Source organism: Netta rufina (genome assembly GCF_964035555.1).
Source record: "Netta rufina genome assembly, chromosome: 11".
Taxonomy (NCBI): domain Eukaryota; kingdom Metazoa; phylum Chordata; class Aves; order Anseriformes; family Anatidae; genus Netta; species Netta rufina.
Window position 1 is genome coordinate 13,191,971 of NC_140134.1, and position 17,916 is coordinate 13,209,886.

At 34.7% G+C, this 17,916-nt stretch overlaps 1 protein-coding gene across 3 annotated transcripts in view; it reads left to right on the forward strand.

The window, feature by feature from the left end:
* EFL1 (elongation factor like GTPase 1) overlaps positions 1–17,916 on the forward strand; it is a 71,463-nt gene that overhangs the window by 23,177 nt on the left and 30,370 nt on the right. For all 3 annotated transcript variants that reach the window (XM_084293067.1, XM_084293069.1, XM_084293068.1), the window contains exon 15: positions 1,802–1,937. In XM_084293067.1, the coding sequence (XP_084149193.1) occupies positions 1,802–1,937 (136 nt within the window). The remainder of the gene's footprint in view (positions 1–1,801; positions 1,938–17,916) is intronic.

A 17,916-nucleotide genomic window follows, 5' to 3' on the forward strand; every position in this document is an offset into this window, starting at 1 on the left:
TGATTTATTTTAGTAATAAAGTTGCTGTGATAAAGAAGGAATGAACCTTCTTTATTATTTCATTTCTACTGAAGATCTCAAGACTTTGCATGTATGCTTTAGGAGAAGTAGATGAAAGATGATCCTTGAAATACAAGGATTACATCCTGTCTGTGTCTAATAAAGGATATTTTGTTTTGCGCTGTTCTGTGAAAAGATGTTGGTTAAGTGTCTACACATGCAACCTGTTTTTAATCAGATTCAAAATAATTTGATTTAAAAACCTTGTGTTGAGTTTTATGAAACAGAAGACAGACATGAAGGGCCTGAATGTATTTCTAAGCACACGTAACAATTCAAAGCTCGTTCTGACTTTCAGCTATATGCAGAATCCAGTGAGTTGCAGTGAGAACAATTCATAATAGCATACTGGTTGTACATCCATGGAATTCTGCAAAGTTTTGCAGAGAAATTGTGCAAAGACTTGAACATAGCATAAATAAATGTCTACTCTGATACAGTCACCATTTGTCAGGGGGATTTGAGGAGGTTTAAATAATATGTAGTAAGATTATTTTTTTTTAACTTTGTCAGCTGTATTATTTTCATTAGGCATTAGAATGTTTACTGAAAATGAGTTTCTAAAACCTGATAAATTATGTTAAATTACTGGAAGGCTGGAAGCAGTCAGCCATTATCTTATGGAAAACAGTAGTCTCAATTTTGATGAATCTTTGGTTTCCTGCATGCTTATTTGGCCTGCTTAGATCCATTTGATTAGACTGTGCTGTGGATTATTTGCTGTTTAAAAAGAACACTTTCAGCCTGATTTTTTAAGGTGATGGAGTATGTCCATAAATACTTGATACATGTTTATGATCTTAACAAAATGTGAAGATGGTGCCTCAAACACCTGCTTGGAGATTGCACTTTTAAAATGTTATTAAAAGCAGCTATTTCAAATTTTGTGAAGGTGAAGTGATCATTAGCCTTTTAGGTATGACTGACTCTAGCTGAAGTTAGATTTGACATTGCTTAGTAATTTTGAAATGTCTCAGACAATAACAGGTGAATCTTAGTATCCCCAATACAGAGGCATTTCTTCAAAGATGGATTTTGCTAGAGGTCTGGATCAAACTCCCCTTATTTAATTGCTTAATATGACTTCCTTATACTGTTTAAATACAGTTGCAGAATTTAAAGAAAGACGTAAAACTTCTGCAGCCCAATAAAAGCATCTTACTCAAGCATATTCTAGCCCAATACAGGCTTTCTTCTCAGAAGTCTACCTGCTAATGAATAAGAAGTTTTATCTTGTTTGGAAGTTTGAGGTTTGTTACTGTGGACATGTGTTTTGTTCTTGCACATTCGACTGATTATTCTAAGCCTTGGGATTACCAAAATACACTAAGCATTTATTAACTAACAGCAAATCCAGTATGTGCATATGTAAAGAAAATTTGTGATGGGAAAAAGAGTTATTTTGTGGAACAGGAGAGTGTGTAATAGTGTTGAAAAGAGTGGTGTTAAATGTTTTGAGAATGTGATTGTAGAAGTTAATTACTTATGAAATTACCTTAATGTGCGTTTTATCAGTGACAATGAACAGTGAGCGAGAATTAGCATGCACTTAAACAACAAAGCAAACACTGTTTTTAATTTTTCTTGGTAATATTTCATTGTTTGCCCCAAAACTATGTTTTTGGAAGTGAGATATGTAAGTATGTATTTCTTAGTTTTGAAATGCAAGAGATTTTCAGGAAGAAGTTTGTAACAGTACTAGGCAATAAATATCCAACACTGGTTGTTTTACTCCTTGTAGCTGTCATCCCAGTGTTCTGCTACAGATGATCTGCCATTAGTACCTCATATGACTTGCTGTACATTGGAGAATCTCTACTTGCTTATGGGAAGAGAACTTGAAGATCTTGAAGAAGTACCTGCAGGAAATGTTCTGGGTAAGACTTAACTAATATTTCATTTCCTAGAGATTGAATGCTCATAGCATCCAATATGCACTGAAATTATTTTGATATGATTAATGATAAGAAAACCTGGATAAATCTCTGAATATTTTTAGGTATATTATATGTGCAAAAAATGAAGGCACTCATTGTGACTTCTGTGAACTTTTAATGGTGAAGTAGGAAAAAAAAATCATAAAGAGAAAACTAGGGATTACAGGAGCCCTATTTACTGTTATCTTCAGGTTGGAGTATTGCCAGGTAAGCATCACTGCCAGGAATTGCCAAAGGCAAAAGTAAGGCCCAATATTTTCTAAATTGCAAGGATTATAAATAACATTTTCTCAACAGTGGAAACACTGTAGTATGACGTTTCTAGTGATGCAGATAATTGTAGTGGTTTTTTTTATTAAAGGGTTTGCGCAAAATATGGTGCTAAAACTTATTTGTTACTGCTACGGCAAATTTTGAACGTTTTCCATGCGCATGTTTCTGAATGATAAGTCATCAAAATCATTGAATTATGTTCTTCTGTGCCAGATTTTGAGTTGTTTTGCTCTAGAGCATTAAATAGCATTCGTTTTCTGTTCTGTCCTTCATTTGTCTTTTTTTTTTATCAAAAATACTACTTAGAATTTAGAGAGTGTAAAATTCAGAAGTAGGGTTTTTTTCAATTTGTGGGAGAGCTGTAAACAGCTAATCCTACAAAAAAATTGTGAGTAGTCTCTGCTTCTGAGAACAACTACTCTGCAGTGGTTTGTAGCTTTTCCATAAACAAGAGCGTACTAGTCAGGAAACAAAAAAGTTCTAAATGGTGACACAAGGTTTGTCATCTTCAGAGAAATGCATTAGAATCTTAAGATCAGAATTAATGCTCAGAGCTTTTAGCTAAACTGTGTTTGGTATGTCATCTCTTTGAGATCACTGGATGTTCTGTTTACATATTGACAAGTTAGATTTTCATTTTTACCTACTGCATAAAAACTCAAGAATTATTTTTTTTTTTTAAATCTGATGTTAAAGAAATTTTAAAACGTAAAAGCCGTAAATAACTTCTAGCTAGTTTTTTCCCATTTCTCCATAATGTTGTATTGTTAATTTACATAAATTCAAGAAACATTTTACCTGTTTCATGATGTACCACATTCAGGAGAAAATGCAATACTTTTATATAAATGGAATCTCTAACAATGGTGAAGCAGGACTTTCATTATTCCTCTTAATAAAAATTATTTCTGTTTCAAAGGCCATTTATCTTCCAGCTTCAAAGCATACACTGATGATTTCTCTCCAGCCATATAAGGAAATTACTTGTAGATTATCTAGTAAAATAAGGAAGCTTTTCTGAAAGCTCTGTAGTTTTATTCTGTATAATTAAATTATTGCCATAAGGAATACACAGTTGATCATGACTGCCTATTTCCACTTTAAAACTCATGGTACAGGGATTTTTTTTTCCCAGTGTTTTTGTTGGTTTCTTACAAGGAAGAACCTGCTTGGTGACAATGAACAAGTAGCCTTTTTACTCTTCATACTGGTTTATGCAAAGGTTTAATGATCAAAGAAATGGCTTAAGACATAGGCTGTGTCAGTGGAGTTGAGGATTTCATCCATTGGTCCTTGTGGCGGATTAGATTTTTCCTTAAAATACTAATCTCCTTATAAATGTTAAAAAACTGAAAAACTAGTAGCAAAATACTACAAGAGGAAAAGGTAATGAAACATACCATGAACACACAGAATTCATGAAGAGTCAGCTGAAAAAAAAATACCATTTCCCTGTCTACTGTGCATAGCCATTTTGGAAAGCTGTGGAAAGTTGTTCTGAGTTTCTGGAAGTTGAGAGAGCCTGTATTGCAATTGTTAATTTGTATTGCAAGTTTACAGTGCAAATGTTTTGTCAAAAGTATTTCTCAAAAAGCTTTAAGCAGTATGTCATTTTCAAGTGGTATGGCAAACATGAAATACTGCCTCCTTCCACATAGCAGTTAATAATTCACAATTTTTCTTCCTTGCAATCTATGTGACTATTCGACATTTTTTGCAGTCCTTGCGTGAAATATAACTTTAACTTAAAACAAACAAATGAAGAAGTTCTTGAGAACCAAGGATCATAAAGGCTTTGTAATAAATCTTTTAAAACTGATTTGTCAGAGTTTTCTATGAAGAGCAAAATTCCTTTCTGTCAAAATACCTGGCTTGTTATTATCTTAATAGAAACACTGTAATCTGTTTTGTAAATTCCAACTATGTATATCAAAACCATGCTTAAATTCCAAATACAGAAGTACTCTGTGTTTTCTATCATTAATGTGATAATTATATATCGCCTAAATACACCTCTCAAAATTAGCTGGGATATTTTTTTTTTAACTCTGAGATGTCTTGGGCATGTATAGTGCTCACCTTTTGAAAACTGCCTGAGCACCCATTGGAAAGAAAAGGTATCACGGACCTCAGTGATCACAGAAATCCATGTGCTATTCTAAAAATTTTGTCCTTTTATGTCTGTAAGGAGAGAAGCAGCACTTCAATATTAAATTCCAGAGACAAGTTGACTGATATATCCTTGCATGTTCTTAGTGGCACTATAATTAACTCTGACCTGTGTTTTACATAATCTAATGCTATGCAAATAGCAAGCTACTGTAGTTGCCCCACTCGCTTTAAATATTTGTGTCCTCTTTTGCTATGACAAAAATGTATTGGAGAAAGGAGCTTAATATAGACAGTCATCTGGCTACCCAAATGTGTTTAACTTCTTTTTGTCTATTGACTATTACAGCAGCTTAGGTTCTTATTGATGAGCTCCCCATTGCACAGGAAACGTCTACTGTATTGGAGGTTCCTGCTGCCATCCAAGTATCTGCTCCAGATGTGTTGTGTTTGACAGCTATTGAGTGAAATCTGTTAATTTCTGGTCATCTCAGTTCTTCTTACTAATGCTTAGTTTCTCTTATAAAAAGGAAAATTATAAATGCTCTAGTCATGAAATACTAAACGATTTAATGTGGATGTTGTATGCAAGTTCTTCTGTTTGCCAAGTAGTATTAGGTATTATTTAGCTAACTGTAGAGATTGCTGATGCTAGAACACAAATAGAAAAATTAATACTAAGAAGCTGTTTTTTGTTGTTAATGAAAGACGCATGGAAGCAGTATTTATTATGTCATTTAATGTGTGAAAAAAATGTTGCTTCTATGCCAGTAGCAAAAACAAGAAGTTAGTTAAACAGCATTAAAAGTTTAGCAAATAGGACAATTACAGGCAAGCTTAAAATGATTTCAGTTGCATATCTACATTAAGAATATTTTCTCAAAAGCAAGACTACCTCTATCACACGTGTTGAAGTGTTAATATTCTGGAGAATGTAAGGAAGTGGAGACAGCTGATTCACTTGTTCCTGGGGAAGAATATATAGAATCTTCCCCCTCTGCCTTCCCAACAAAGGAGAAGTACAAATACAGGAAAAGCATCATTTTGTAACACTTGTTCTGATATTTTTGTGGTTGAAGAGGATAAAAAGAACTTAATGGGCATTCCCCAAAGTGACAAAGGAATATTAGAAGGGAATGTATGAGCAGCAAATAATTTGGGCTCCCAAGTTAAGATTGAGCAAGCACATGCCCTCCAGATGCACATAATAGCTTCCTTTTTTTTAATTCCTTCCTTTTTGTTAAATATGCTTGGCACAAAATCTGTTTTTTCTTTTTGCTGTCCTATAATAAAAGGCAAAATGCCTTTCTTGTTCTATCTAAAAGGGTTAGAAATGTTTTAGTAACAAAAAAAGAGTTGTTGAAGGTAGTGCAAAAATGTATTTTAAATAGGCAAAAAGAAGTAGTGTTCGTTGTGATGTCATGTACAGATGAAAGGATAGGATCCTCATGCTGAAGTTACTGATTCTTGATTTTAAGTAATTTAAGCAAATTCTGATGTTAAAAAAAAATAATAATAAAAAAAATACCATGTTTCTGAAAGCACTGGCAGTACTTTTAAAGTGTGGCTATATATATAAGTGATTTTTGTTAAAATTTGTCAGTGTTGTGATGATTTTTTTGTTGTTGTCTTTAGGTGTAAATAATTGAAGGATCATCAAGTGATAAATTTTATTCCAGTGTATCTCAAAGTGTGCCACATGCTTGTGTGCACAAGTTCAGAGTAACATGCATACTAAAACTGAGCTGTATACTGTTTTTATCCACAAGTACCACCACAAATGTGAGCAAACACATATCCAAATCAGATTTTTCATAGAGCTGCCCGGTACCACTACGTAAGTGATTTTTGTGTTTTATTGAGTACTGCTAAAAAGCAAAGTTTTCTGCTTGCTTCTGTAGTGCTTTAGTGCAATGCTCCTAAGAGGCTAGATAATATACTGAATATTTTCAAATGCAGTTAGCCCTGTGAGTATCAAGTGTTCTAGGAAATTAAGAGCATTTGTTTCTTTAAGTGATCAAATGATAATGTTAAAAGCAGGGATGTAGAAGTCACTCCTGGTGTCAGCTCTCTATGATCTGACTTCCTGAAGGACTGACTGCTGGGTACCTTAGATTTTTCCTCTTCTAAAATGCTTGTTTTCTCACACAGTGTTCTTTCACGTTTTAATTATTTATGAAGTATTTAAAGGAATCTTGAAGCTTAAACAATATGACATGGGAACTAGGTGATTATGGGTACATACTTACGGATTTTTCTGTAACTTTCTAAAGATGTGTGCTGTACAGCTGCAATTGGTGTGAAGAGCTGCTATGTAGTAAGTGGTATAGCTAACCTCGTTACAAGGTGTCTAACAAGCATTTTATTCCTTTAGGACTTCATCGAACAATTTAGGATCTTTTAATAAGCAGCCTCTGTTAAAAGCAAAGAGCAGCTGCAAGCAGCGATGCCATTTTAAAGGCCCAGAATGGCTTTCTAGGATTCATGCCAGCCAGCAAGCATTACCACCTTATGTGAAAGCCCTAGGAACAGTACTGCTGTTGCACCAGCCTTTTATTTCTGTGCAAACATTTGGTGGGCTAATTTCAATCTCTGAATCAGTAATGTGATTATTTAAAAAAAAAAAAAAAAAAAAAAAAAAAAAAAAAAGCTTGAAGTGATTCCAGCTGTGTGGCCTGTCTCATCTCAGTGTAGATCAGTGAAAGATCAGTGAACACAGGAGGGCAGTCTTTCTCAAGAATATTACTGAAATTAGCAGAAAATAGTGAATGAAACAAAGAAAACCCAAACCTTTGTCTTCAGTTTTGGGACACTTACGATTTTAATCACTAACTGCCATCTTACAACCCCATTTAAAAAAAAAAAAAAAAAAGGAATTTGTATTTTTAACTACTTTATAATAATAGAGCATTATTCAGTAAGAGATATAATTGAATGGATTTTATTGCATATTTTTTCTCCATGAAACAATGAGTTTACCTGACATTATTACATGTACAATAACTTCTTACCAGTCAGTGTTTTATACATAGTTAAATTGTTGAAAACGTGAATATGTTTAAATTGTTTCTTTGAGCTAAGGACATTGTAATTGATCTGTGATTTGGCCTTTATCAGAGCTGGATACTGAAACCATTTTTTCTTAACTCTTTTTGCTGTAATGGACTTAGTCCTTTTGCAGTTCCTGCTCTTTGCTTTGTGTTACAACAAGCAGGCTGAATAATTTGTGCTGCTTATTGGGCAATGTAGCATAGCATGGTGCACAGCTAATGCACTGGTATCAAATGAAATTAGAAGTGTATTTTGCTGATTATCTGATAAGTTTCCTTTGCCCTATTTGCCTTACCATTTCTGCTAATTGTTTTATTTGTGATTTCAGTTCATGGGATTTGATTTGACAAACTTGATTGCAAAAGCAATAAATGATTCATGATCTTGTTTTCAAACCAATATCAACATATCACTAGGGCATAGATCAATGGAGAGGAAAAAGTAAGACAAGTCTTAGGTCAGAAATACAACACTGACATCTGCATCTCTGTTAACATTGCTAAAGTTTTCTTGGGGAAGAAATGTTTCAAATGGTTAATGGTTTCCTTATAAAGCCTTTTAAGCTGTGTTGTTTTTCTTTTGATATTGAAAGTTTTAAATGGTGTTTTCAGTAGCTTGATCTTTTTTCTGTTTTTCTGAGTGTAGCTTCTTAAGACTATAAAAGGAAATCGTGTGTAGTAATTCTTTCTGAAGAAAACCACTTCTAAATTCTGTAGTGCTTCTGGAATGTTCTCTGCTCTAATTTTCAGGGTTTTATTATGAGATCTTAAAAATGTGTTTAGTCTCTCCACTGGAATGCAAGTTTTTCGTCATATTTTAAAATCGGGCTGCATTAAGATAATTTATGTTGAAGTCATATTATGTTCCTCAGGCCAAAAATGCCTTTAAGTTTGCTCTTGACCACACTGGATTATAATGTCAAAAATTCAAATAATTAAGATTTTGAGGAAAGGAGTTAATTCAGTGAAGCATTCTGTATCAGTTTTAAAGCAACTTTTAGTTACTATTATCTGCAAAATTTGAGCTTTCATGTAAATTAAAATTATTTTTATAGTTAATATTCCAAATAAGAGGTAAGCATTCCTGATTGTTCAGGGTTTGTATGCAGACAAATACTGCTGATGCTTGAGGTTTCCCAAATCAGAAGGAAAACTGCCCAGACTTGTTGATGTTTGTTGTTGCTACTTATGTGCCTGTGGGCAGCAGTGGGACTTACAAGAATCAGGGCAATTTCATTCCATTGCTGCTTGAAGAAGTTCACAGCACAGCAGCAGGCACATGTTCTGGAGCTACTTAATAGAGAAGACCTAGAAATAGACTGGAAAAGAGGGTTTGAGGTGCAGGCAGTCATCTCTGTTTATCACTTATGTTTGCTTCAGGAATCAGTGATGTTTGACTTTGGGGCTTCAGATTTATTAGATGCCTGGTATTAAATGAATTTATATTGCTAAAAATGTCGTCTGTAGTCTGGATCAGAATTCAGGGCCAGTGCTAAAGGGACGATTCCCTTTCTTTGTGTAAGGGTGGAGAATTGACTTGTATAGTCATTGCCTCTGGGCAGATGGTACTCAGCCTTTTAATAGCTAAATGTTTGTGGGTTTAGGTCCCAGATACTAACTGGCTTATCTCCAGAATTTCCAAATCTTCTGTGTGAGTACTTGGTTGGGTGTGATTTTCCATGTCTCTTTAGATTAAAACGAAAGGATAGGGATTTTCCCCAGTGTTTCACAGTTAAATTCTTTAGTCAGCATTGAGGCATTATTGTCAGTCTCTCCCTCCATGAAACAATGTATAATAAAGGGGGAACAGTTATCTACCAAAATACTTATTACTTGGCTAACGTAATTTGTATATTTTTTAATACCATACAAGAACAAAAGTGTTAAAGTAGTTGGTGCCACCAGTGTAGAATGGTAATAGAAGTCTCAAGGTGAAGTTTTTAGACCATCGGCTAAACTCACATCTGCAACATTGTGTGGGATTTTTTCCAACATACTGAGATACATCACTGCTGACTGGGGGAAAATACCTCTACTTATAACATTTACTTGGTGTATGTTTTTGTGTTGTTTTCTAACTGGTAGTATGCTCTTTTAAAGTAGAATATCAGTATTGTTTATTAGGTGGCTGTTTGTTATAGCTGTGCGCTTTCTCCCTTCTTATAAATGTGGTTCTAACAGGATACATCTAATTTGTCTGGATTAGTAGAAAATCTCTTCAGAGATATATGTATCCATTACTAAATGAGGATCTATGATAGATGAACCAAAGTGACTTCAGTTTTGTACTCAACGTTGTCAGAACTCTGTATCTAAGAATATCCCACCTGTTAGTGCAGCCATGAAATATTGCATGATGAACTGGGAAAGATTAGTTCAGGGATGAATTTGGACACTACGGCACCAGAGTAAATGGCTGAGATGCTCAGCAAGAATGCAAAATTCGGGGAATTAGTGCTTAAGGTTCAGTTTTCAACAGAGGTGAAAATTACCCGATTTAACAAGGATCTGTGTTAGACTATAAAAATGATCTTTTCATCCCTTTGTACTAAGTGGTATTAGGATTGTTTTCCTACTTCCAAATTAAATGTGCTGGAGACTTCTATTTGCAGAAATAGTAAACTTTACCTTTCAGAAAGCTGTTGTAGAAGAATGTTTCTTTTGTTTAACATGACTGTGGTTTTCTAAAATTCAAACTATGAAAATGCAATGCCATTTCAGGAATATGTACAAAATAATCACCTTAAGTACAGGCTTCAAGTGGGGGAATAACTTAACATAGCCAAATCAAGGTCTGCTCCAGTGTGTTCTATAACTAAATGTTGGTTTGAAATTGTATGCAAGTAGTATTCAGAATCATTTATATGAAATTCAAGCTGTGCTGCGTGATTTTGATTGCCAAAGAATTAACAATTCTGTTGCCCAAATGGATGGGTGCAACTCTTGAGTCAGGTTTGAAATTTATTGCTCACATATACAAATATAACATTTCAATGAATGTTGTGTAGCTATTGTCTCTGTAAATATTTTTGACTACAAACTTCCACAGAAGACTTAACACATGGAAAACTAATTCCAGAAAATAAGCATTAATCTAGAATATGCTTTTCAAAGGAAAATTCTTTTTTTTTTTCTGCCACTGATTTAAGCCTGATTTTAGTTCACTGTGCCTGAAAATTAACTGTCTTTACCTTAGTGTAAATAGCACACTTAAGTGTGTGTATACACATATAGACCTATTTTATAGATTTTCTTTTTTTCCATTCCATGAATTAAAAAAAAAAAAAAAAAGTTTTAAATGAATATGTTGTAATCAATGTCACTTATGTAATCGCTAAGCAAAGTGCGTACTTTTAATCAGCTGGCCGTACCTTCAGCTGTTCTGGTCTGATGATGTTCAGTTTCTATTAGATGAATTAAGCTTTTCAGTTTCATAGCCGAGGTAGTTATGAAACATAGGTCTTCATCATAGTATCAAGCATGCTATACTTGGGAGCAAATAGCTGAGCAACAATATATCAGGAATACTGTCTCATAGGTGTCTTTTAGCCCAAGCTTTTACTAAAGAATAGAATTGAAAAAGACATTGGAGGGTGTAAAAATTCACATTAAATTGTGAAATTACCCGTTTGGATAATCTTTGTTTTCTGTATCTTTGAGAGTTATTTTAAATGTGTATGGAACGTAGTTTATCTCTTGCCTGGCCTCATTCACTGTGCTGCTTCTTTATCCTTTTGCAGTCTCAATCAGAACAATAGGCTCTTCCCAATACATCCTTCAACACAACCAACCTCCCTAGATAATCAGATTAATGATAAAAATTATTTTTACTTTTGATATCTTTCTGTTGTGAAATATACCGTGTGTTACTTTTGGAGGGAAGTAGAAACTTGAATCTAGAAATTAGTTTAGTCATCACATTATCCTCTCTGTGTCCTGAAGTAGAACAAAATGAATAAGTGATAGATAACAGTTTTTTTTCTAGGAAGTGTAGGTTTTGTTGGTTAAATCCAGTTTGTTGCTGTTCTTGCATAGTTCACATCTTCTGACTTAGTTTTGCTTTAATCTTACCTTTTTCAGCTTCAGAAAAGTAGATTGTGAAGTTTTTCCTCTGTATATGACACTTTTTACATGTAGCAACAGAAAATTTGTAATTCTCTTGAATTTATAGTTCTCTACTTGTGTATAATCTTTTTTCCAAGGTTATGAAAAATTGAAACCCTTTTAAATTGATTTTTTTCCCCCTCTTCATACTTTAAGCAAACAAAACAGTTCTAGAGAAAAAAGCAGGTACTTCTCTTTGTTTTTGTTTTCTGAAAAGGTAAAATGAAATTTCTGTTTCTCATGACAAATGCATGACTGTCTGATAAGGATTATATTTTAAGTTAAATATCAAATGCAATCAAAATTCTGGGCATCTAAATGATTATTATTGTTAGTGTTAATATGATGACAATTCCTTGACATAAGAGGGTAGTTAGGGAGCAGTCTTGTAAAGAAATGTATAGGAATTTTCTGGAAATGGGAATAGAAACCAGCTAACTTACTTTATCCTTTAAATTGTTTTCTAAATCCTATTTAATGTAAGTCTAGAGGGTGCTGTTTTTCACGCAATACAGAAATCTGTAATTATTTCAATTCTGGGTAAAGGTGTGGATTCACAGCACTGTCAGTATGGCAACAACTTTGGATTCTTGTTTTTAATGTGTGTTTCTTTGTATAGAAAATCTGCAATTGCTGTGTCCCTAGATGAAATAAATCTCATGGAGCACTCCGAAAGTCAGTACGGTGCCTACTTTTTCTCATTAACTCAACTTGGAAATAATGTACTGCTTTTGGAGGCTGTATAGTGTAGCTACAGTCACATGAAAAGATCTTGTTTGGCTTCCTCTTTTTGTTGTTTGCTGTTTGTCCTGAGAAAAGTTACAGTTGTATTGGAAACATGGGAAAACTAGTATCTGAATGCCACTTTAATTTTCATAGGTACACTATTTGCCTTCTGTGCAGAGTAACAGCCAGACTGTAGAAATTAGACTTAACCTCCCTCAGCTTGTCTTTGGAGTGACCCTGAAATCCACATTTTGACCTGAGCCTCCCCTCACCGAATTTTAGTGTTAAAAATTCCTCCTGTTTACTGTTCATATTCCACCTTCCTCTCTGCCTTTCCATCTGTCACTCTTTCTACCTCAGCTTTGCTTTCTGACTACCTTGCTTATCTATCCCCTGCTAATAAAAGAGGAGTATATAGGAATATTTTAGTTAACAATAAACTAAGCAAATCCCAGAGCCCTTCTACTAGCTGGCATTGTTTATGCAATATAAACCAATAATCCACAAGGGCAATTTATTTGAAGGTCTTTTAAAATTGTGCTAGAACACTTCCTAATCTTAGTCAGTCCTCCTGTGTAATCAAGAAGGAAGCAATATACGTTTTCACACCCGCGTGTGAAAAATGTTTATTGTATTGTGTAATAGTTAGTGCTCATAATATACAGCATTCTTGCAATAATTGCTGCAAATGGCTCTGAAATGCCTCTGCTTGTGCATCTGAACTAGCCACAAAAGTCTCTTATTACTTTGTGTATTTCTCTTTTGCTTGCTTTTGTCTGTTGTCACCAGAACTTCTTCAAGGAGTTAGAAAAGCAGGAGAGGGTCACAGCGAGGGCTTGGGAGTGTGAGGATGACCAAAATGTAATTAATTTTGCACATAATCTCCCTACACATGAGCACAGTTGAAGAGAATTTAAGTCCTCTGTATAAAAAATAGGAAGGTTGCAAGTCAAGAGATTCTTAATAACGGCTGTTACAGTGAGTTATTTTCTAAGTACTTTCTTGAGATTTTGATGTTGTTTCATGCTTCAAATTAAATTGCAAAAGTGTTGTGAGGGTTGTTTGGCCTGTATCAGGGCGTGAGTCATAAAGTTGGCTTTGTCTGGCTTGTGAACTGTGGGGGGGAGTTAAGGCAGAGCTATATTTAGGAGTCTCAACTGATGTCAAACTGAGAAGCACTGCTAAACAACAGTGTTAAAGCGGCAGCACTGAATAGTTTAGCCTCAAAGTTTAGGTTGTGTACCACTGTTTATCATTTGGTAATTAAGTGGAAAAGCTTGTATTTACTCTTCTGTAGAGATTGTAAGCCAAGCAGCGCGAGTGTAAACTCCATTTGTACTTGGCTAGTAATAGCTATTCTAAGTTCATTGTCAAAACTGTATGAATTGAGAATAGTAAGCATAGATAAAGCTTCTTGTGCACCTTCTTACAAGTTTCAAAATTTACATTTGTATACATTTTTTATTTATAAAGAATTGTTTTATTCCAGTTGTTGATGGTAGGCAAGAGTGATGTTTAAGGGGCTACTGCTTTTGAGTTTTTGTCTTAAGGTGCAGAACAGCTGCTGACTTTGCTCAACAGTATTTTGAAATTTTGGCATTGATATCTGGAATCAAATTTAAATACTTTTTGTATCTAATTAAGAATAAAAGAAATGTAGTTTTTTTCTAACACATTTTTCCCTACTACCATATTCTCTTCAATGAGGTGTGCTCTGTATTTGATTTAAAAAAATGAGCAGCTCCATTTTTTAAGGCTGCACTCCTGTCAAAAGTGTTATAGACTCTAGTGAAACTTTGTGTTCTGCAGCTGTTCTTTGTGAATCCATGTTTGGTAGGTAATTCACTTAATTTGATAGTGTTTTGTATTGGCATCTTTGGTTCTGGGTTTATCCGTGTAAAGGCAGTGAGATCTCATTATAAAAATTGAGTAATGAATTTAAGGACCTCAGATGAGAGCTTTTCCTTCCAGAGAGGAGACATTTCTGTCATCCTAATGAGTTTGAAGCAGACAGGTTTTTCAGTGGTGCTTGGTGTTGGTTTGAACATACTGGACTTGAATGTAGGCAGGCCTAAACCGAGACAGTATGCTTCTGGAGGAGGGAAAAAAAAAAAAAAAAAAAAAAAAAACCTTCTGGAGGGAAAAAAAAACAACACACTCAGTGTGTATATTTGATTAAGTTAATGTATCAAGGATAAGTCAATTTATTTGTTGCTATCAGTTTAAGCTTCACTGGCTAAAGTACCCTCATTGCCAACTCTGATAGAAATCTGTTTCAGTGACTAATTCTACTTCTGAAAAATGTTACTGAGGAACAAATACTCAGTTAAATACTTGGATATTTTGCAAGTGTCATATGTTAAAAATTGTACAAATAATGCTTTATGCAATGTTAAAGTTTTTTGGTTAACAGTTGTGTGTTGCATAACTGTGAACCCATTACTCTGAATGGAAATGTGAACCTGCTGGTACTTCTTGTTATATCAGTTACTGTATTTAAATATCAGCAATGACATTCACACCGGTTCCCAAGTCTTTAGCCTGATGGAGCTGCTGAGTGCATTCTAATGGCAGCCTGCAGTATTCATTGATGCAGAGAGCTGTGTATTGAGAAGCATGCAAAACAGGATCTAAAATATATGAAACCCTTGTGGTTTTGTTTTTGAGAACTTTTTCCACCAAAGACTAGTTGTTTTATGGCAATTTCAAGAAGCAAGATCTCTGAGCAGTGGCCTTAACAAAGCCTGGATTCCTGTGGACTGGTGTCCTTAAAATCCTCATCGTCCCTCTAAGCTACTCCCACCCTCCAGTTGTGCATGTCCCAGTTGGCCAGCCAGGATGTGCATGCTGGTCGCCAGGCAGCTGCTTCCAAGCAGGATATGCAATGAGCATGTTTTGACTTTTTTTTTTTTTTTTTTTCTTAGTGAGCTTACCAATTTTGGTCTCCCTTCAGTACTCAGCCATTGATTTTTTACATAACTTGTGGAAACTTAATTATATCTGAACCCTCTCCTCTCAGTCACAGTTAAACTTAGTGGAAGTTGACAACATGTAGAAAAGTTGTTGAGGGGAGACTGTGTGATTACAGGAGTTGCGTTTACTTTGGAAAAGAGACTGAAAACTTGTGCCATTTTTAACAAATTCTTTTGTATACATAATCCCATCAGGAAGTGTGACATGCTGGGTTGGAAGCACTGCTTCTCAACCGAAGAAAGTCATTTCAGTAATCAACCATTTTTTAATAGAAACAAACCATTTTCAGTAGAGATGAAAACATATACCAGAACTCTTCCAAGGCATTTAAAGCTGATACCTAGCAGTGGCAAGTGGCCACGTTTCTTTTGTTCAGTAAAGCAGCTGACGTGCTGTGTTTTACTTTGTGTTGAAGCAGCAGCCGAGTGAGTGCTGGAGCTTGTGGGTGATACACGATGCCGCATCTGCGGGCTGCTCTGTGTAGTCAGCAAAACGTTTGCCAGCCTGATCTGGTTTCAGAGGGGGTGGCAGTGAGGCGTGGAGACAAATTTACTTGTTTCAGGACCATGTTAGCTCCACAGGGATGGGCGGAAAAGGGGCTTTCAACCTAGTTTTGTGACGGATTGTTAAACCTCGTCTCCTGGTTGGCTTCATCATGCCATAGGAGTCTCCCTCTTACTAATGTGATGACTTGCTTTTTGTACAGCAGGGCATTGTCTTTTACAAATACATTCATGCTTTGTTTCTTGAGGGAGTGAAAATTGGGTGAGATGGAAAATTTGCCTTTTTATTAGGTTAATTTTATTCTGTTTATTTAGTTTTCTGAATTGGATCAGCAAGAGTCTGACAAATGCTAGTGCTGGTGCTAGGAAAGCCAGAAATGGGGGTCAGGACTCCTCTTTTTGCTGGCAACTGGCTGTTCAATCATCTCTAGCTGGATTTCAGGTGGCATTCTTAGACTCTGCCTTCTGGAGCTGGGGCTCTTCCCCTTCTGTCCTCGAATGCAAATGAAGTGGCTGATGTTGTTACTTGTGAAAAGGAAATTAAACATGAAGGGTTTTTCAGATGTGCAGATGATATAAAGTTCCCAGCTCCCTTCCCGGTATCTTCTGTCAGTCTCTGTTCATGCCTGTTTTTAACAATTGAAGAGAGCAATATTGTGGATTTTATCACTTCATGTAGGCTGATAGGATGTAAGTAAAATTAAACCATGGTAGTGACTCTTTTTTAAGGTGCATTAAAAATCAAGATCAGTTCTATTTAATTTCTTTCCTCCTTTTTGAAATAGGGGAGCATTTTAAAGCCCAATTCAATTATGTGGTGTTCTGAGGTATCCTTAAGAATTCTCTTATCTTTGAAATGATCTCTTTGGTATATTTTTTTCCCATTTTCTTGTCGACCTAAAGTTAATAAAAGTTAACATGTTAGGAAGATAATACTTTAGGAAGTCAAAGTTGTATGGACTATGAAATACAATAATAATACATTAATTGAAGCAATGAGAATATCGGGGAAAACTGGCAATCTTTTATCCTGTTGAAAAGGAGCTGAGATTAACAGTCTTATTTGCTAAGTATTTTTATTTTTAAATATATGGTTTTGATATGTTTAATCTACATAGAGGCAGACTGTCAGAAATATTTAATGTGAAGTAAAATTCATTATTTAAGTATTGTTTAGGTTTTGTGGAAAAAAGAGAATTTTTATCATTGTGACAAAAACTTGTTCTGCTAACATGTCATTACTGTAGATAGAACATTTTCTCCAGAATTGTATTATTTTGTATTTCTTAGGTACTTTTGTCATTGATTCATGTGTGTATTTTGAGATAACTTTCTGGAATTCCACCTTTACTTTTCACTAAACATTTTGTCACTATTCCAGATACATTTTATTCAAAGTATATAGAGCAATCTCCTTTCAATCTGAGATCAATATTTATGTCCTAGTCATCTGTTGGTGTGTAGCAAGAACTTTTTTTTTGTTGTGTGTCTGAATGCATTTCTGTTCATTTTGGAATTTATTTTGCTATTAAACAGAAATGCATAATAAATAATTTACTATTAGCAACTTCCTTGGTTGTTGATATAACAAGTGTAATTAAAATATTCCCTGTTCCCTCTCGTGTCATTTGTACACCCATTATGTCAAACAGGCCTAATTCAAGGCATTGGAAAGGTGCTTTCTTCTGTTAGAATCCTTCTTCTAATTAATTATTCCCCAAAATACTTTTGCTTGTAACTACAAATTAGATATGTAAAGGCTTCTTTTAACTGTAAGTCAAATTGTATATTATTCATATTACCCTTTATAGTTCCTGAAATTCTCATGATTGTAATTAAAATAAACATCAACTTTTGTATAATGTAGACTGAAATAATCCATTATTCATAGTACTTTGGAACATTTCAAGCCGTATTTCCCAAAGCAACAAAATAAGAAACAGAAATCATTTCTAGTCAAATGTAGTGGGGTGTACATGGGGATTGCCTTTCATGGAGAGCATTAGGCATTGGGTCAGGTCTTGCAAAATTGAATTTTAATTAGTTACCTGCATGTCTTACAAGTTAACAGGATAAATGGTCAATGCCTCAGTAGGGCATTTCCCACAGGATATTTATTATACACATTTGGTAATTGGTGTGCTGCTTCTGCTTGCAATGTCTGAAATACCCAATAACTGA